We start from the raw sequence: 22,891 nt of genomic DNA, 5'->3' as shown, positions 1-22,891 counted from the left end.
GACTGACAGCAGTTTGACAGATCGCAGTGACATCTGGAGAAATAGACAGTGAGTTCGATAGCGTTTGAATATGGAATGAGGCCGGGGTGTGAACACAACTATTACTCTTTTATGGCTGGCAGCTTCGATGATGTACGATTACATTTTTCATAGGAACCGATGAAACTATTTAGAGGGCCAAGGGGGCGAAATAGGGGGTATTCGCGGGTGTTAGGGGGTGTTGGGTGTTTCGGCTTGCGTGGCTACCGATACGTTTTTTCAGCTCATTGCCCCAGGCTTATAGTCGTCATTACCGGCCGAGATATTTATGGGATAAAAACGTGGCTTTACATTTCAATCAAGGATAAAAATAGTGGGAATAAGCCGAAGGTCGGGTCTGTGGGAACATATTTCTTTGGCTTTGTTAGGGATGACGGGTAGCCTGAAAATTGTAGGAGATATTTTTTCTCTGTGTTCAGTACGAAATACTAATGAATACTGGCAACTTAAAAATACCGCTGTATTTCTATTTTGACCAAATGATATCTTGTGTTCTTTTTATCTATACTAATACATGCATAAAGGTTTGTACTAAAAATATCAAGATCAGTTATTTTATACATTGCAAAAACCTGGCTTTTTGGCTTTTTTGGGTAGTCTTCCTATTCACAATAATCGCTGTATCGTCAAAAATATTTCAAATGCGAATGAACTATAAAATTTTCTATTCAGTGTACGTGGTGAATTATTTACTATGAGGATAGAATATATTATTTATTTATCATTTTCCAATACGATATCGTAAAGTATAACAAAAGATTTATATATGAAGCTATGCACTAAAACCTCTAGTTTGAAAGACAGTGATATTCATAAACTTCACTTTTCTGTATTTGATGACTAGCTTTTGTATGTGGCTTCGTCTGGACACTGTCTTTTTAAAGTGCATTATGATATAATGATGATTTAAAGTGTATTCACCTTGAGGATTAAGACAAAAATTTAACATAGTTGGTTCAATCGTTTATGGTAAAAGCGTAGCAGATAAACAAACAGGGTTACTTTAGTTGTGATGATGTCGAGATCTACTGCACAATATCAAACTCTGTTTGGTTCAGTCTAATAGAACAACCTAAAAATAAATTAATTTAAGACATTCGTAGTAGACATTGTATAGATGGGTGGCCAGGTATTTGTCCAGAGTATCTCCTTTCCTTCCGTAGTGCAAGTAAAAAGTTGGTCCCGGTTGTTGTCTATTAAGATAGCAGTCGTTACACCATGTCTAAGGCCTTCGAGCGGCTTGAACAACTTTAAAACTACTTGAAAATGAATGAATGAAAAATATGAACTTTGGTACCCCACGATACGATAAATGAATGACAAATATGAATTTTAATAAATACTTACTAGAGACTCGTTTCCCGTTCTTTCGCCACTGTATGTTGGGTATGGGGTCGCCTCTCGCGGCGCAGTAGAAGGCTGCGATGCCGTTCGCACGCACTTGCAGGTTCCTGGGCCGGATCGTGATCTCGGGCGGATCTGTGAACGATAATGGACCTTATGTAGGAGAGGTTATGGTTGAGTTTTGTTTGTGTTAGGTTAGTTAGCTAATATACTAGTTATAATTAGATTATGATTAACTTAAGTAGTAAATTATAAAATAAGAATTATCACATAAAATAATAAAAAAGTAACACAAAAAATAGGTGATTAAAACAGTGACAGTAAACAAAATGAAATATGACGATATTTTGCTGAAAGAAATAAACACAAAGTTCAATGACCTATACAAACAAAGAACTGTAATAAATGTCAAAACTTTTTAAAACAGGAACGTATACTTTTAAAAAAATCTCAATCCATCAACTAGAGCATAGAGGTAGCTGTACACAGGTGCACAAAGCATTTAGATCCAATTTGCTAGCGACTAGTCCACTCTAAGTAGGAACGACAAATAAATTTAATTCTTCTACGAAAAGTCGTACAAAGTTGTCGACAAGTTTCGTTCGCACGACACATGGGGAAGATTGGTTAGGATTGTTCTCCACGCAATTACACGGACAACGACGGTACATTTTCACGGCAAGAGTAATGGCGTTATCTATGAGGAATATACACATTATATGTTATGTATATGTTTATACCTCTGAATGAATTAAATATGTTTGATGTGGAATGATTTTTTTGAGTTTTAAAAATACCTAGTTTTGATTGTTATAAGTTAAAGAAAAGTATTCTGTACAGGCAATGTCTAACTTACGATCGTCCTGTATGTGATTCAAAGTTAAATTAAATCTTATGTTTGCATAGTTTGATGGTCTTTGTATAATATCTTCATTTATTTAATAGGTAGCTATTAGCGTTGCACCAGTTTTGTTTTTTCAGAATTCTGATATAAAACACAGAGTACATTTAATTGGTGTTTTAAATTCGCTTTGAGAATTCACGAACGCAAATAGCGTACATTTCGATTCGTTACAAAACCAAATAGAATTTAGAAAATAGTGTCTCTATCCCCTCGAGAGATTTGATCGACATTAATAAAACGTAGCGTATTTTTGGAGAATTTTCACGCGAGACTTTAAAATATTCATAGAACGGACATCCGTGGAGGTTGGTCAGATTAGAGAAGTAAAAAAATCGCTATCGGATCGTATTTCCCGCGCAAAACAATTCATATTGATGTACCCTTGGCACATGTGGCTTGGGAATCAAGCATACAGCCAACGAAATAAGATTGTAGTTATTGTGACTTGGGAATTAGGTAAAGGGCCAATGATATAGGGTTGTGTTGTTACTATGAGGAAGACTAACGTACTATGAAATGTTGGTGTGATTTGCTATTTAAATGGATAGTCTTCTGAAATAGTAAAGTTCTTCTAACCCCTGGTTTTTGCAGTACATTTAGCGGTAGTTTATCTATTCAATAGGGTTTAAGCTGATATAAACATGAAAGTTTAGTTTAGATTTGAGATAAACTGCCGTTAAATTTGCCTCAGAAGTCAGGCATAAGTCGATTATGGAAAGGGTGAGCGCGAATAGTGTAAACAATTGACGATATAGCTTGAGCTTTGACGTTACGCTAATTCAGATTTTTCAATTGCATTTTTCTGAAAATAACTTTGCACCAAGATTTTCATATCAAATGAGCTGGATTTGTAAGCCGTTGTACAAACTTCGGCTATAAAACCTGCCTTTCAACAATCAAGAAACCAATTACATAAAACGTAGAAGTTTCTAGAATCTAGAAAAAGTATTCAGGTCGAAATCTCGCCGGCAATCAGGTTTACAGGCAGTAATTTTCAGTGCAAATAGAATTGGCGGGTAAATCTGTAGCGCCATAGCCACTGTCGGACTTAAGGACCGCACGTTTAATGTCCAATTACATCTGAGATTGTGACTCTAACTGTCGCAATTATTTTTATTACTCATCTTGGTATTTTTATACTTTAGTTTACAACATATGAAAAAAATGAAAGATATATGTAGTTTCAGAAAAAAAATATATATTGTGCTAATTTTATACATGCTGACATGAGCCGCAAAAAAAGATAGGTTCTAAATATAGGTACATAATACTTATCAAAGATTCATATTTCAAAGAAAACATACACGGGTCGATTTAAAAGTAATACCGACTTTGAACCTTCCAAGAAATAACACGGAAATACCCAAGCTTCCTGCCATTATTTCAAACCGGCCCTTGACTCTGAACCTCACAAGATTTGTTAAGGAAAACCTCATAGTTTGCAATAAGAACATTCGTATCAAAAACGAAAGACTAAACTTCGTATCCGAAAGAATTTTAAAACCGCCGTATTAACAGTAATCCGGGTAACCTCGATAGGGCTGTACCCTTTCAAATATTTGCTTTTGAATCACGTCGGTGGCGTGGACGGGGGGAACCTGTGACGGATATGTTTATTCCTCGACGGTAGAGGTGAATGATCACGTTCTATGTGAACGGGATTGAAACGGGCCCGGGACGTGCCGACGCACGTATTCAGATAAAAAAGGCGGCCATTTTTTTTAGTCTCGTCATTCGCGCCAACCCTAGGATTAAATTACGGTGAGCCTAGACGTCAGTGTATGAAATTAAACTGGTAAATTGAAACGATTTCGTTGACGACTGTTTAAGTGCGTCGGAGATAAATTTTATATCAGAGAATTTAATTTCTGTAAGATGGATTTGAGTTTGATGTTTCATTATTATAATAAATTCGTATCTTAGCCGTTATACCGTTACTGAACTGAATTAGATTAGCTTTTGACTCTATATAATCTAGAATTTATTTGTATTAGGTAGAGTACAGACACAAGTACAGATTGAGAACATAAGATTTATGGAAGCACTCGCCTCGAGCCTCATAAGTTCTCAAACTACTATAAAATTGTAAAATGAAACATTTAGACGTAGAGGTAGAAAGTTTATGTCCATTTTCTGCGGGCATCGGCACTCAAATAGAATTATGCAAATGAATGGCCAGTAACGTACAGTTCAATATAATAAATTTCATACAGTTTAATCGCAATACACTTCTATTGGCCCCCAAAAACCGGTTATGGGCGGATATGTCCAGATTATTGTCATAAATTGCCTATGCGGATATATGCGGTTCGACAGCGTATGCACATTTCGATTAACTCTATTGGGGTACATAATGAAATGTTCTCCGTACAATAAAATTAAATCCGACGTCGTAAATCGATTGTCCCGATGTAATAATTTGAAATAATAAAAATCGTTCCGCGGTTTGTTTGGCAGCTTTGTTGTCGTTACGTGGCAGTTTATGGCGTTTCACTTCGTTCGTATCAATCGAACGTTTTTAAAAGCCAATTTTACTTTATTCTTTCCGTCAATCAAGAGTTTAATCATTTATATTCCAACTAAATTTTAAATGAAACTCTCTACCCAATTTAATATTAGAATTAAATATGAAAATTTTAAATGACCAATCATAAATATTTTACCAACCCTATCTACATTGTCATCTATTCAGAAATAGAACACAAAAATCTATTAAAATATTCATGCATTCGAATCTCAACGATGACACCAATAAACCGGCAAGAATAACCCAACAATCGACAGCCATTAATTCTTAATTTGAATTCTAATAGTGTTGGGCATTCGTTATTCAACTTTTTACATCATCGTATCGAGAATCGCACTCGTGTATACGAGTAAAACAATCGAGAAACGACACGATTCCGTTCAGCTGAATAATGAATACTCGATAATAATTGATCGCAATATTTCTCTTTGTTGTTCATGTTTCACGTTTGGCGAACTTTATGACACGGAGTAACGTATGTAATTGGAGTCATTTGTCGAATAGTGATTGATGATGGTTGAGTACACGAACCTTTTTTTAAGGACGTTAGACGCATAATAATAAGGCCATAAAAAGGGTTTAATGTGTTTGGGGATCGCGAAAATGTGGTTTTATTTTCTTACAGCTTTTTTGCGAATAGGGGATAAAGTTGCTGGATACGTGAACTTTTTGATAATGGAGCAGAACATAATAATTATGTACAAAGATGAATAACATAATCCTTACAATACTAATAAAAAAAAGAAACGACAAGAAAAAAACCAAATGGAAAAAAAACATCAGTCGATTTTTGTCATCTCTGCAACAATGGCGGCAACCTGTAACACAAGAATATTGTCATATTATATCATAACTTACGTGTCAAATAACGTATAAATATGTTTCCAGTATCGTTGACAGTAGGTATCGGCGGCGGCGGCGGAGGTAACTCCTCCGTCACTAACTCCGGTATCTCTGCTAACTCCGGTAACTCCGGTAACCCCGGTAACCCCGGTATCGGTTGTAACGGAGGTAATTCCGGAGATTCCGATTCCGATTCCGTCTCTTCTGATTCTTCGTCTGTTGAAAGATTTTAACTTGGATACGCGAGCGGTTGTCGTATTTTGCGTCGTATTGTTTTAAATACAATTTAAAAGTATATTTTTCGTCGTATTTCTTATAATACAATATACAAATATAGACCAAGTCCCCGCACTTGGTCAGCGTTGTGGACTCAAAGCCTAACACATCCCTTATTCCGGGAATAGACCCTTGCTTAGCAATGGGATATTAATGGGTTACAACTAGTTATTTATAAATATACATAATGTGAATCTTGTTTTATCCGAAGGTGTAGGTAGAGAAGGAATGTGCTCTCGTTTCGCTATTAACAATGTTAGTCTCATGTTAGACGAGCTTATTTCTATTAACGACGCGGCGAGCACATTACCAAACTCCGGTCTACTTTACAAAATGGTTCTTAAAATAATATATTACTACAGTGATTGTTTTCTACAATAACATACTTAATTATTAATTACACAGTTAATAACCTATGTTAATTTACATTTTAACTAATAAACAACAAAATAATAGGCTTATTCGCAACTGCGCGAAAGCAATTTGGCATAATTTAGATAAACCAAAACAACGCTAATTTATTATCATAAATTAATTGGTAACATTTTAATAGATTAAACATTGTGTTGATATCAAATGGTTTAGTTTGTCAACTAATTTTAGAAAATTTTGTAAAATTAGTGAGATTATCGCGGATACTGTAATTAGAATTACCCTGATTCCGGTAGCATTATAAACGATAACAAGTATATTATTTGGAACCTTCATTTCATTGTATAACAATCCGTCCCGTATTTATAATTGATTTCATAAGTCCATACAAAAGTGGATAAAAAATGTATGTATGGAAACAGTATCTACACATACATAAGTGTATCAAAAAATGTATGGAAACATTCAATAACATACAACAAACAACAGCATAGAAAACTTTATTTGCTCAAAATCACAAAATATACGGAATCGATTCCATCAATTGAGTACTATACAAACGGATCGTGAAGGAATAAACGTTTCGATTTGTGTGCCGCGTAAATACCGTCCATAAAAATTGACCTAAGCTAACATGATGGTCAAACACTTCCCTAATGCCTTATTTCGATACTCGATATTACTCGATACTCGATATAACTCGATACTCGACGTATGTAAACGTAAAGAATGAAGGGTTGCAATATTTTGTTAGTTTAAGTTCGGTTTGTTTGTATGTAATTGTTTGTTTATGAAGTCTTTTTGTGTGGTTAGGCTTGTGACCGCTTTTGGTTCGAACTCGTTGACAACGGATTGACAATAATATAAATATCAATTTATGATTCTTACGCTAATATCACGCCTTTTTCACATAGGAGTAGGCATAGAACAAAGAACGCCACCTGGCACAATCCTTACAAACTTCCCTTGCTTCATCCATATCCATACATCTTGTCATACAGGGCCTACTAATGTCACAAAAATACTAAAATATCAATTACACGACCAAACATTTTTAGTATATACATAATACATAATTAAATCCCAAACAAAACCTACTAAGTATTCCAAAATACATACGTATCAATTCCCGTAATACAATAACTTTCATTAATCAGTGCTCATATTCATGCGGCACAATAAATCAGTATCACATCACTATTCCATGACGCCATTGCTCTTTCAAGCCCAAAAACATTTATATCCCACCGATTGTTTACATATCAGTATTTACAGACATCACACAACCCCCGAAGGTATGAAACTATAAATCATCCATTGTTATTATCGAGAGAAAAAATACAACTCGATATCTCGATACTCTCGATGCAATAAATAAACATCGGAGCAACATCGATTATTGAAAGATTTATATCTCAACTCGGCCGGAGTATATAGTTCGAGTATTATTCATATACGAGAAGTTCCATTGTATGAAGATGCGATAAAAATGGATAATGGGAGTACTCCTTTATGTTTCCATCTGGGCTCGAATGAAAACGAGTTTCTTTTGAATTTTATAGTGTGCAATACTCATAATATAATGGATTGTTGCGAGAGAACTCTCGCGAAATATTAATCATGCTCCTTTTTTGAATTTTATCTGTTTCATAAATACGTTTGTAGATATACTTTTGAAAATAAAACCTATACGATTTTTAAACGTTTACATTCTCATTTTAAAACGGCCAGGTTTAATTAAATTTTATTAAATCCTTTGCAGGTGATTTATTGTTTTGCGGCGAGAGAAAATTATAATCGCATAATTTATTGGAAGAGATTATTTGGCTGTGAAATTGTATGTAATTATTTCAAGTTCTCGTTTTAAAAACAAAAAAGGTTTACCTTATATTGGAATTAATAAAACTAAAAATCTTTTCGTAAATTGTGAAATGTTTTGTAATAAAGATTGATTAGGCTCTGTAGAAATATGACTACCAATGATTAATTTTAGTGAAATATGTTTCTTTAGTAAAAAAAAATAGATAACTATCAAAAATCGATTTAGCTAAAAGTTCACGCTGTCCATTAGCCCTTCAGTCTTACTTCTAGCGCCTTAATTGTTATTAATAGACTTTACAAGCTCTCCTAGTGACGTCATTCACAATTTGAGCGACACTCCCACAAATGTCACTAATGAATAGCTGTCGGCTTCTTACAAAAAGGTTAAAAATAAACAACAGAAGAACAATAGGTGCAAAACAAAGAACCTGGCACTCAAAGCCGAGAGAAAAAAGAAAAAAACAAGTGAGGGTCAGCGTAGATCTGGCGGGAAAATGCTTAAATTCTATTTTTTTAATAAGTAAATAAAGATAAGATGGAATAGAATGTTAAAACATTTTTTTTATTTAGGCCATGGACTTTGAAATGCGTTAAAAAAAATTTGGTAGTTGACTGGGTTAACGAAAAAATATTAGACTTGTACTCATAAAAGGTTCGTCTGAAATGCTCAGGGTACACGTTGCTTTTTCTTAAATAATGTGGAAAATACGGTATCGGTATACTAAAATGAGATTTCATAAGCAGTAGCTGATTTGACTTTAGTCAAGTACCTGTCTGACTGTTTTTATTTTAATGATCACTGAACAATTCAATATTATTGTTATACAATAAAAAAACTATCTAACAAAAGCTCTGCATAATTCCAAACCAGCGCGGTTGGAATGCGAAAGTAAGATTGGAATTTCGCAGTAGTGTGGTTGCTTGAGTCGTTAGCGGGAATGAATGGGATCGGCACGGGATTACGCGAGATTGAATCGGTTCCGATTGCATAAAGATGTGCTTTAAAATAGTGCTACTAAGTGCCTCTTTAGTTTTAGTTAGCGGAATAAACATTTCGATAGAGCCGGGATTGAGCCAAGTTATTTGGTCTTAGAAAGTTTTGTTGATTGTCTTTTTAGTGTCTGTAGTATGGCGAAATAGTTAAGGTTTTGTAAGAATGGTTTACTAGCTAAATCGACTACGTGAAATATTGTATAATAATTGTTTTATAATTTTGTCGTTTCTCTGAAATCTATGTTTTTTAAGCAACAGATTATCCCAATTTTTCATATCCTTGTAAAGATTTTTATAGTCAACAAAAGTACATTGAGCCTATGATTTAGTACATATTTTTTATTTGAATCATTTTAAAACATTGCCATAAACGAACTCATTCATCCAATCCAGCACATCATTGAACAACATCAATATTTTTTTCGCGCTAACTAATCGGGTGCGCGTAAAGCTGTGATCACAACATCGCTACATCGCGAAGAGCACGCGAGCGCGATATATCATTGAAACGCAAGCGATACGCGAATAAATCGGTATTCTATCGCCCCCGGGAATTTATCGCGAGCTCGACGGTTAATAGCCAACATTAATATGAATCGCGCCCGCTCCCGCGAGCCTAATGTGCTATGCTCTGTTGCTTGTTTATGTAGACGATCCTTTACAATTTTGGCGATTATTAAAAATGTATTGTAAAAAATTGTACTTGTACCTTAAGCCCTAAGTACATACATACATTGATTTTTGGTGATGCTAGCCATTTTGGTGGAACAGCACTGCAGATCGCCCCTTTCAAAGCTTGTTTTGGCGAAAGCAATATTACGCTATTTTGTAGGCTAGAGAAAAAATCTCTGGTTAAAAAGAAAAAAAAAATAGCTTTTATTATATAAAAAATACTAGCACTACCAAAAAAACACATATATATACATAAAACCTACTGAAAATAGAATAGAAATAAACATTGGAAAACCCATGATTGTTAATTACGTAGCAATGACAGTGTAATTACATGTAGCACCAAGAATTTGCAGCATCAATTAAGTCGCGCAAAGATTTACGAGAGCCCACTGTAAGAATCTAACGGAACGACTTGGATGCATTCCATAATGTCGGAGCCGAGATTACTGAAGGTCTGCAAGAAAACCGGTTAACGGATAATCTTGTAGATAGAGAGAGAATGCTGTATGAAAACGATTTGCAAAATACCATGTGATGGTAAATATTATAGGGCGAGAGAGAGTTAATAATATTATCATTAATCTAATAATATTGAAAAAATACATCATAGGTATTAGGCTCGTGTAACAGCGAGCAAGACTAGTTTAAATGTTCTTCAGGCTACTGGTTTAGAAAAAGCAAGAAAGAGTTATTTTTCGGACCAGAAAAACGGAGCCAGTGATGATTCCCTGCGGAATTCCTTGTTGTTGAAACCAGCAAATTAATTTCGATACTTTGTTTCTTGCTTTACAAGTTTTCCTCAAGAAAACTGCAGCAATAAAAATAAACGTAAAAATTTCGATTACAAAGTTTCCTTACCAGACAAAATATCTCAAAATCCATTCATCACGGTACATCAACCAAAATCTCATATCGCAACGGAATCTAAAAACGTTCTACATTGTATCCTAGCCCGTATTCCTCGTATATACCCCACCGATGCCATAAACCTCTGTGTTCCATACATATGAGAGATTGGCCCATAAATCCCGACCATCGTAGCAAACTAATAGACTCTTCCTTAGGGGCCATTAAACACCAACTATGGTTCACATTCCACTCAATCCTCCGTAATGATACATGATGTAAAAAAGTTCTTTTTATATATTTTTATGATCGGTTTTTTCTAAGGGATGAATGCGTCAGCGATTTTCAATCGCGAGTTGAAAAGAACTGGCAACCTTACAGTTACAATATAAAACTTTTTATTTAAAAATAGGACAGTAAACGCGTTCAATTTTCAAACCATAATGGCAACTCAGGAACACCTACAGTTCTGTACTTACGCAGTCATACAAAGTAAACAGTAATTAAACTGTGTTCCATTTTCAAATCCAAAACAGCAACAGCACACTCGTATACGTACTCACACACACATACAAAAGACGAGAGTATATAAGATGCATCTCCGTTAAAACGTGTTCATTAGCGCAGGTGCGCTCACTGAGTGCACTCACCGTAGTTTTATAGCGCATAAAACGTCATTGAGTGTGATGGAGTCGCAAGCGCAACACATACCCTGTTTTAATGCACTGTAAACAGGATGCGATACCAAGAATTTTGATTACATTATCTTGGTCGGTTTTTCCGGAGAATTCGCTGAGTTTGGAACACTCGAGGTGCAATTTCTACGTACCTTTATGTCCCCGTGTAATTGTAGACTAGTCTAAACTTAGTTCCATTTAATGGTACTTTTAGAGGTATCATTAAATGAAACTAAGTAACGTATAATTACGAACTAAATGTTGTTGCAGCGATTTCACCGGTTTGAAGTTAGATGAAGTTTTTTTATTTACCTTTTAGACTTTGCGGACATAGTATTTACTTGTTACAATCTTTCTTATTTTATCTAAAGGTTGAGAACAACTGTATAACAACAACGTTTCAATTAGCGTAATAATTTCTAGGTAATAGTTGGCGAAGCCAATTATTAACTAGCAGTAGCTCTAAACTTTGGGTTGTTTCTACAAATTTCTCGGTAAACCTTACAAGCTAACATTAACATTATTAGAAAAATATAATTTATTTTAGATAAGTTTTAAAAAATATATTATTTCGCGCTAAAACGAATAAGCCCACATTTTGTTATAACAATAAACTAAGCAAATTACATTATTGTACTTATAATTATCTTAAAAATAATACAAAAAACTTTTTATTAATAACGAACGAACGGACGAAAGTAAAGCATTATAATGTTGGTAACTAATTATACTAATACTTGCCTTTTTTTCATAAATAGGTATTTAAGGTAGCATCAAGCTATTTAATTATTTATTGGAAAGAAAAAAATATGCATTTGACTTTTGAAAAGAGGTGTAGTTTTTACGACAACAAGCACATGTCGTTTTAAATTCAGGGGTCATAAATGAATCCTATAATATAAAAAAATACGCAAATATTATTTTTCCTCAATTGTTTATCAAATGTTGACTGCGTACTGTGTACGCGCGAGTAAATAATTTTACCCTAAAACAAGCGCCGCTGATTTTAGTGACGTAACACAACACTCGTGAATTTGTGAGTTCTCATTTGAGTTGAACATTACTTTATGGCGATAGAGAGATCCTATTTCAACTCCAATGCGCTTTTAGTACCGTTGCCACCAGGAATTCATAGTATTCACCCCGCAGTGAACACGTAAGTTATTCAAGTATTCCGGTGACACGCCATGACGCGGTCATAAGGACTTATAGCGACTATAAAAACACCAAGTTGTGAGAGATGAGTTACGAACATATGATGTTTGACTCCTGGGATACATATAGATGGGAAGTTTGGCGAACGTTGCACCAAATGTTGGCGCCAACATTTACATAGGAGACTTTAACTCTAGCTGTCTACATTTTAGCCCGCGACCACGGTCAGTAATAAATTTCATGTTCGATATTTACTTACTATTGAAATGTTAAACAAATTCCGAGAAAATGCATAGTCATATGCTTTTCTGTGTAGTGATAAATTAAATCTCATAGACTATAGGAATTGGTAAAACGAAAAATACGTACGAAAGTTAGTCCACTTTAAACAATTTGTTCTGACAAAGGGTTTTACGTAAATATCATAAGGCAAAGCGATTGTCTCATCAAAATTAACAGGGTTTGTGCATCATTCTTTGTGACAATGTGGTATTTCATGTACGTATATCTTGCAAAATGGTGTAAGTATTTTTTTGAAAAGAAAAATATTTCGTAGAACAAAAGTGTAGTTGAGATACTTTTAAATTCTAATACAAAGAATATTGGTCGCCCTACACGTCTGTATGTCAGTGTAAATATAAGCCCGCATCTTTCTTCCACTATGAATACAGGTATATGAGCGGAATAAAGCCGTGACAAGATTTTCTGCTTACCATAAACAATATTACTTGAAAACACCCTGTGAATATAATATGTTCAACACACTTATTTATGTGTGTGTGTGACAGAATGTATGTGTGTGCGTTCAAGAGAGAGAGAAAAGAAGAGAAAATGAGATAGGTGTTTGTGTTTGTGCGAGTGTCAGTGTATATATGTGAGCATGTGCGTGTGTGTGTTTGTGTGTATATGTATGTGTATTTGTGTGTGTATGTGTGTATGTTTGTGTGATTGTGTGTATGTTTGTATGTGTAAAAGTGTCTGTGTACTTGTATGGGTATGTGTGTGTGCGCATGCATTAGTAAAATTACCTTCTAGCGTCTACTTTTTTACATTTTTACGTTACGAGATGTAATTTGGTATACTTGCAAACATTAAAAGTATTACCCGAGGTTGAGTGCATTTAAAAAGTTTGTGCTTGAGTGAAATAAATTGGTCATTTTTCTTTGATGTTATGTGTAATGTCTAATGTGAGATGGTCTTTAAAAACGTTTCTTGAAATATGTATCTAATATTGAAATAATAAAGTGTCGTTTAAAGTTATAAAAACTACCTCCTATTACTGAAATCATTACAACACAAATTGTAAATACCAAGTACCTACCTGAAATGTTTTTCCTATATTAAGTCCCCAGACCAAAGTGCTACGTTATATAAATTAAAATCATAAATGCCCGAGACTTCATTAAAACCTTATAAGCAATTTAATTAACTTTATTATTCCAAACTACTGTTATAAAAACAAAATTTTAATTTGCATATATTAATGCAGAAACATTAATTTCGCAATAAAAAGGTTGGTATAATAACAAAAACCTTTTTGTATTACCCGCATTTTATAAAAAGAGGTAAAAAATATATTACAGAATTAAAATGTCCAAGAACTTCGGAATTATCTCTGGAGATTAACATTTAGTTTTATTCAAACAAGTTTTAAAATAAAGGTAGAAGAATGCTTTAGTAAAATCTTTGTTAGGAATGAATTTCTTATACGACAGTCCAACAACCAAATAAAGAGCTTGGGTATGCACTATGTATCTAGAGTCCAGCTAACAAATCCCTGTCAAAGATAAACTAGCCGTAGATAGTCAGTTGGGTGATTGACGTTTCAGATACTACTTGTATTCACATTCTCTGCTTAGATGTTGTACTATAGTGTAAATAAAAAAGACTTTGAGACATTGTTAGCCTAAAGGACTTAATAATTTAATATGTAATTTTCAGAAGAGCGTATCTCAATTAACCCTGGCCTAAGACATTTGAAATTGCATTAATATTGTTCCACAATAGTCATTCAAAATTTAACGTTTTCAGCAAGTTGATTTTATACTTATTTATTTGTATTCTGGAATATTCATACTATTAGATTCGGGATATATCGGCTGTGAAGTTGTATGTAGCTATAGAGACACAAACAACTACTTCAGGTCGCGACTACACTAACCGCAAGTCCAAAGTCCTAATAAATAGCTTGACATTGATTCTGGAATATTCCACATACGGTGAAAGGTTCACCAATTACGAGGTGTGTGTTACTGTGGTGTGAGGCAACAGTCTTGAAATATTATCATGCATATTGCATGAACACCAATAACGTGTCAAACTCGAGAACGGAAAAATACCGTCGAAGCGGCCATTTTGACCGTCAAATGTGGGTAGTACAAAAAGTAATGAGACATGACGTCACAAAGGAAAATTATGTGATTAATGAGATTGGAACGAAATGGATTCTTGATTCTGTTTGTAATAATGTCGATTGTTTCACTGTAATGAAGGCCATTTCGTATCTATTGATTTATAATTGGAAATTGATGTTTTTACGGTTGTCGAACGAAAATAGATGGGACAATAGTGGCTAGTTTTGGATGTATTTGTAATGTTTTAAATTAAAACTTATGATAAGCAAACATAACTTAAGGTCACTATTAACGTGTTTGGGATGCCAATTGCAAACTTGCTACTGGTTCAAGCATTACAAGTAAAAATACGTTCATAGAGACTTAATCAACTAACATCAAACTATTATTTTAAGTGCAAAAGTTTGAACGTTTATTATTTAATCCGGCCAAAATTGCAGAACAAATTTCGGTCTAATTTGGTACACAAATAGTTTATTTATTACCCATATTAACACAAAAGACACTTTTTATCTCGGAAAATCTTTTCACGCTAACGAAATCGCTAGCATATGTACACGACGTACTTAATAAAAATATTTTCTTATTGGAGTTATTGAAATTTTCATCTCATTCCTACATCATAAGTTTCATATCGACATGAATAACATCAAAAGCGATTGACTTTCATCAGTTTCATCGCAGTTCCTCATTAATAAGTAAGCCATTTTATATTTCACCGATAAACTGCACTTACATGGATAATTGAAATGTGTATTTATTCATTGAGTTTACACCATATAAAACGTGCTTGATTAAGCAAATATTGGACGACAATTATGTGCTCGCATTTGCGGGTTGCGTGAAATTAATACGTGCAAAGTTAAACTTGGTATTATTATTATAACTATGAAGAATTTTATTGATGAGTAATGACTTTTGAAAAGCTAGCTATAGAAAATATAGAGGAAGTTTGTGCGGTTTAAGTAAATGGTATATTGTTTAATTATTTATTATTAGTTATAGTAAGACAAAGTTTAATCTGGTTATTTTGCGTGTAAAATCTATATTTTTGATTGTATTATGAACCGTTGTGTCTTTAATAAGCTAAATAAGTTGTTTCAATTTCACCATTTTGTTAAATAGCATTTCAGAATTTTCAAAAATCCTTCTGTCTTTGACCTCTGCCTATTGCTATTAAAACAAGAAGTAATTTTACGTATACATGTTAATATACCTAGTAAATACAAAAATGAATGACACAATACAACCTAAAAAAACCTACGGCACATTATCGCTAAAAGAAACTACAATAAATTCATTCTCTACAAGGCATTCTGCTCTAGTGATTCCGAGCTATTGAATAATAGTCGACAAAATATATTTGGTGCCATTTGATTTACAGCCGAAGGTCCAGATCTTGAACCCTCTTACTATTTCACTTAGTCACTTAGCGGTGGGAACTAATGTTGTAAAAATACTTGGGATTTTCTATTATGTTATAGTTTAAGTATACTGTTTTAAGATTGTGTCTAGTGTGGATGAAATACTGAACGGTTTTTGTTATGAATCAAATGACTGTTGGGCCTGGTTGTAGATCAATCTATATATCTGTGTATAAGCATGTATGTAGAGGTATATAAATATGTTTATCAGTTGTAGTAGTGTAGTGTTTATAGTACGTACTATAGTACAAGCTCTGCTTAGTTTGGAGTTTTGTTATAATTATACTTGATTCATTTTACCTTAGTCTGTTACAACCCTGTTTAGTTAGTATTATCTAATTAATATAAAAAATGATAAAAAAATTGTTACAAAAAACGAACAAATTTTCTCGAAAACTAGAAAAAAACACCAAAAATTTTGTTCACCATTTTTTCATTACCCTAAGTAAGAAAAGTAAGCAATATATTCTGCTCACTCCATAGGAGTGAAGCAAGTGGGGTAAAGTACGGTGTTCTCTCGTTCTTCTCACATTTACATAATTATGTTAGGCGAAGCTCACCGCCACATTACGTGGCCACCTGATGCCTCAAGGTGTTTACTGACACTGACGTAATAGGGCTGCCACCCACCGTAAATAATTAATAGGGTGGCACTTGAAAAATGTTGGCTTTTTTAATAATGGTGATGCTTGTGTTTCGTCTTTTAGGGGGATAGTAAAATTTGTGACAAAATAAGATATATTTTTCGAACAATACTGCATTGAAATTTGGAACTTTTTATTTCTCAGAAAAGAACACGTATGACAAAGTAAATACAATCGAAATATTTTTTTATCTCTTTGTGCAATTACAAAATTGTTCATAGCAATTTCAAAACATAAAAACAATTCAACAGTTGATTGAATATAGTGCACAATGAAAACATACAAAAACTACACATATTTTAAAACAATTCACAAGCTCATATATTTTCCTATGTACTTCTTTGTGTTAACAGCCCTATATAGCAGTGGAATCTAATTAGGCGGCGTGAAAAATGCGTGACAACAATAAATCATCTTTCATCATTCGCTACATCAAGATCAAGATGTCTGAGATACGCACGCGCTTCGTAACTACCTTGAATAGTGTTTACATAGTTATAATATCGTTAACGCGCCCATAGCCAGTTGCGCTCACCGGTCGGTAAACGATCTGTGAGTTAAGCAACCCTTGGCGGGGTCATTCCATAGATGAGTGACCGCATAGTGGTATTTGAGCTGGGCGTTTCCGTGCTTTGGAGGGCACGTAAAAAGTCGGTGACGGCTGTTGTCTACTAAAATAACAGTCGTTAAGCCATGTTAAAGGCCTCTCGGGCGGCGTGAACAACTTTGACACTAGGTTGACCACTAACCATACGACGAACGAACGAATATCGTTAACGTACTGTATACATTGTTTATTTATATTTGATGTATACAAAGAGAGCCTGATTTTATGTTTTTTTTATAGTTTTAGATTTGAGTGATATAAACGTAGTCGTTACTATATTGCTACGTTAAGTGTCATTGGGTTTGAATACCGTCCAGGAACAAATACTTGGGTTTCGGACAGGAGTTTCTGAGTGTTTGTGTATATTTTTTGCATAGAAGTACATAATATATCAGTGGTCTTGTTTTAGCGTCCAAATGTGCAACTTAGATTATCAATTACTTTCTCGACCCATCTAAGTCACCAATAAAAAGTATAAACAGAATATTTTAAGTGAGCAGGTAGTTATATTTCAATTAACCTATTAAAAAAGATCCTATTAAGGCAATTTGAAAAACTTTTCCTTTCACCTTTTCAAAAACCTTTTAACTCGAACGCAAACATCAAGTACAGTCAAAAGCAAAAGTACTAGGGGAACTTATTAAAATTCAACGGGTGTTGACCCCGTGATGGAATTACCACAACAAAGCAGTCTGCGCACATTGTTGTGCAAATTCAAACATCGAATCTGACGATAACGACGAACAATAAACATTCTAATCTGGACATTTAAATTTTTATTCCGACTGTCCAGTCTTTGATGGTCCTATTGTCTTGGGAGCTTGTATTGAGTGGACGGGAAGGGATCGAGTTTTGTATGGAGATTATTTCGGATCTGTGTACGACGGCGACTGGGTCTTCACGCTTTACGCTTTACTAGCCTGTTTCAAGAAATGTACGCTACTTACATTCGTAAAAGTGGCCACCTGTTTACGATTAATGGTAGAACTATTACAGCTGCCTCCATTGTACATTTTTCTTTAACAAAACTAGGTCAAGATTTATTCCGTTTTCAAATCCTTTTTACGGTATAATATTTTAATTTCATTCTACACTTTTAGTGCCCCATATATTTTATCGTCAAGAATTTTTAAGCTCACTTCTCATGAATAACGAAACAACTTTTTACATTTAATAAATTACACTATTATTTAAAACAATATACGCGGGCTGCGTAAAAAGAAGGTCGGCACAAAGTTAATGATAGCTTAGAGATACAACACTAAAAATAAACAACCCACATTTATTTCGACGAAACCACTCCGCATTAAATATTTCAGTAGGAATATTCTTTACGAGTGTACACAAAAGAGACCAGCGATGTTTCAAACGCAAATTGGAAGGACAAACTATAGTAGACAATCGATTTGATCACGACAAAGTCATAGACAATTTGTAAAATATGCTACACAAAAGCACCATTCAGGAAATGTAACCGAGCGCTTCATGCCGATTGAATTTCAATAGGAACTTAAGAAAACCCGAGCAATAATAACAGAACGTCTTCAATCAACGATAAAAATAAAGTATCGTAGTAAAAATGGATTCGATTCGAATCACGCGCAGTTTTAATTCGAGTAAGTAAATTAAAATGCGGCCGGCCGGCGGCTCGTTTGAATACAAATGGTTTAGGGGCGAGCACTTTCAATTCAGGGCTGGTCTCCCCTCTAACTCATTAGAATCGCTCTGTAGCTCTACAGTTATTTATTGCGAGTTTTTTTTATTTATCGCCGCGCCTAAAGGGGTGTCGTTTGATTCGATTATGCCTCGCGAAAGGACGATTGTCCGACATATTAAATTGTCTTCGACGAAATAAATCGTCGGCCTTTTTATTGTGATTTAAGAGATGCTTTTTTGATATTTTTTGTGGTTTTTCATTTAATGTAATTGTTGGAGATGATTTAAGAGAACCTTTTGTTACTTGCAATAAAATGTGTAAAAGAGTTGTTACTTTTATTATGTTTGTGTGATTTATATTCTAATATTTTGTGCCTTTTTTAATCAAACAATATGCCAGTCATTCAGTATATAGTACTTACAGCTGAACGAAATAATTAAGTTTATTAATATGTATATTTTTGCATCTACAGTTTAAAGATTTGAACAACCAAACTGATCTCAAACAAATGAAATCAATCTCACTTTGATCAAATTTATCACTATTCTAACAAAAAACTGATAAGCTATGCAAAAAATTCTACTAATATCTTTTGAGATCCCGAACTTTATTTTAAAACGTCAAAAAATTGTTTGAATTCACGAACACATATGCACGTTAAGGGGCGAGTCTCAGCTGCGCTGTGGTATTGTTGTAGTACTGTAATAGCTTGCCTTCCTTTTACTATGTTGTAATAATGATATATGTTGTTATATTTAGTTGTAAAAGTCTCTTGCATGACAAATTATAAGCTATTGGTTGATAGCGTAAGATGAGGTTAAGTTCCGCAATTAAAATATATGTAAAGAGTTTTTAAGGACTAGTGCTTTGAATATGACTAAATTAATAAGTAACTAACAAATAAAGAAGCTAATAATGTACTGGCTTGGAAATAAGATATTACGTTGTTTATTAGAGGATAAATTCAAGAAAAAAGGTTTACGTATCGTAAAAATACATTGGCCGTACTTGCCTTATAATACATATATTTTACTAATAAAATAAAACGCGAACGGAGCGACGCGTTAGTGTGTAATAGAAATACTAGTGCAATATTTTTTATTAAGTCATTTTCTCGTATTGTAATTATTGTGGTATAATTCAAGCTTTAATTATCTCAGCTATAAAACAGTAATATTTCCATAATTACTGTTTTATTGCAGAAATAATTAAACACCGCTTGTAATAAGAGTTTATGCCACTTTAATGCAGTTTAATACAAAAGGCTTTGAAAAAATCCTTTATTAATATGCTTTAAAGAAAAAAGTAGTAGCCTGTATCGCATGTTTTGCAATTACAGACAATAAAATGAAATAAAATAATTTTCGCGTTTTTCTATATGCGGTGATTTCGAGTACAATTAGGCATTTAAAAATTTCTCATAAATTAGTTCCCATGGCATCCGCTAAGGGCGCTGTTGAGGTTTTTACACCTCTACAATATACTTTAGAATCCAGAAAACTTATAATACATAGTTAAATGGGTACATTTTTATATTTTTACAGCATCTATTTATACTCGAGTTAGGTTTGCAATGTTATCAACAATAGCAAAAGCTTATGGCAATAAGCTTGCCTCCAATTAGATAACATATATTTTTCAACACTTATTGGTACTAAAAAGTACCGAACAATATAAAGTCGCCTAAGTTGTTAAATATTCATCTATACTGATACAGGCAACTTCCCATATCGTTACATAAGCCTATTATCTTAATAAGCAATTTTGTCGTACGCTGTTATCTTTGAATAACAAACACTGATAAGACACCGTGATATGGGTTTTAAAGCTTTTGATTTTGCTTTAAAGTGATACAAGATTTCATCTTTACAAAAACATTTCTAATAACTTTTGTTCGATTGTTTGTAAGATGTGATATCTGAAATTACCGAACCGATCTCATCTATACTTAATACATATTATAAAGCTGAAGAGTTTGTTTGTTTGTTTGTTGGAACGCGCTAATCTCAGAATCTACTGGTCCAATTTGAAAAATTATTTCAGTGTTAGATAGCCCATTTATCGAGGAAGGCTATAGGCTATATAACATCTTGCTAGGGCCATTAGGAGCGGATAAGCAACGAAAAATGTTCCAAAAACGGGGAGAATTATGACCAATTCTCTCCTTTGTGACGCAAGCGAAGTTGCGCGGGTCAGCTAGTTATTTATAACACGACATAGAACCTTTTTATTCTTATGTAAGGCAACTTTAAAATAAGAGTGTCAGCTTTTAACAGCGTTACATTAATAGACTTAAATACAACTGCTTGTCTTTACGTCTAGGGCTCAATACCAGTTTCTGGCATAGTGCTACGTTTCTCTCCCGTACTATCAAACAAAACTTGATCTACGAAATCTCTCTTCATATTATACCTTTATACGGTTACCTATCAATAACCTAACTATCGTTTACCTGTAGTTAATGACCAGAGATTTACATAGTTAAAAAATATTACATGTCAAAACAGCGTAAAACTATCGATTACTTACAGAAATAAAGGGTTGTCATACAAAAAGTAAGCCCTAGGCTATAACTCATAATGAATACTCCACATCTAGTAATTATAGCCCGTGATTACCTAGAATAGTACTATAATTACTAGGTATCGGAACAGACAGAGTAAATATAACAGGTATTAAGTGGAACTGATACATTGTAAATGTACTAAGTACGTACGTGTGAAATGACGCCTCTCACTTATATGTTTTATATGGTGTTATAACGGGTATCATAATTATTAGACATATAGTCAAGGAGTATTCATCATAATAAATTTTCTTACTGATGTTATAGATATGGAAGTCTATCTTTTCGCTTTCACGAATAAATTGCCCAACCAATTTTGACAAATTTTATCTTGGAAATGTTTAATGATCTATTTAATTATTCCACATTGCCTACTTCTTTTTTCAAAAAGCAAGCGGGCACATCAGCCTGTATTAGCTGTTATAAATGCAACTGTCTGTCGGTTATGCCTAAACTACTGAACCGATTATGTTTAAACTTTACATGGACAAAGTGTAAAAATCCAGAATCAGAAATAGGCTACTTCATTTTTCAATAAGCATCTCTAAGCGGTTAAAATAGGGGATGAATGATGCCACGAGTGGAACCGCACAGGTCAGCTATTATAGAATATATTATTGTGTTATTTGGGAGTGTTATTGTGTCAAATATGTTTGAATAACATATATTAATTGCTGGTAAAGTGTTTGTCAACAACTAAATACACGGTTTTGGTGGTAACATTTTGTTAAATGCTTGTTTGAAGTGCTTAAAATATGCATTGTGCTTTAATTTGTATGTTTACGATAGCACTTTGAAATAATTTATGTAATAAGGAAGGAATTTTCCATTAGAAAGTATGAGATAATGTATAGAAATTATATGAATAACGTGAAATTTTTTCTTCGAATGTAGTTTTTCAACGACGAAATTTTTTTATACATCATGAATACAACATAACACATAACTCTTATAGAAGAGTGCCAACTCTTTTTGGTTCAAACACAATAATATAATAATAATGACAGTAACCATAAAAAAACCTAACAAGACAGGACATTGTTAGTTTATATAGTATCTCATTTTTTTTAATTATTTATTCTTCTTCTCCTTCATTTTTTAACGTGAACAAATCGTATGTAAACGTTGATAGTATATTCGAGTGTCAATAGTAATAATATTTTTCAT

The 22,891-nt window shown here is 33.7% G+C and overlaps 1 protein-coding gene across 7 annotated transcripts in view; it reads right to left on the bottom strand.

The window, feature by feature from the left end:
• The window catches only part of Lar (tyrosine-protein phosphatase Lar), a 430,735-nt gene that overhangs the window by 113,534 nt on the left and 294,310 nt on the right, over positions 1–22,891 (bottom strand). For 6 of the 7 annotated variants that reach the window (XM_076122426.1, XM_076122430.1, XM_076122427.1 and 3 more), the window contains exons 4-5: positions 5,673–5,873; positions 1,387–1,518 (exon numbers count right to left, since the gene is read on the bottom strand). In XM_076122426.1, coding sequence (XP_075978541.1) covers positions 1,387–1,518; positions 5,673–5,873 — 333 coding nt within the window. The remainder of the gene's footprint in view (positions 1–1,386; positions 1,519–5,672; positions 5,874–22,891) is intronic. The other variant, XM_076122429.1, reaches the window with a different exon arrangement.

The sequence above is a fragment of the Anticarsia gemmatalis genome, chromosome 14 (genome assembly GCF_050436995.1).
Source record: "Anticarsia gemmatalis isolate Benzon Research Colony breed Stoneville strain chromosome 14, ilAntGemm2 primary, whole genome shotgun sequence".
In the NCBI taxonomy this organism is placed as follows: Eukaryota; Metazoa; Arthropoda; class Insecta; order Lepidoptera; family Erebidae; genus Anticarsia; species Anticarsia gemmatalis.
This window is presented reverse-complemented; position numbering and strand designations above follow the sequence as displayed.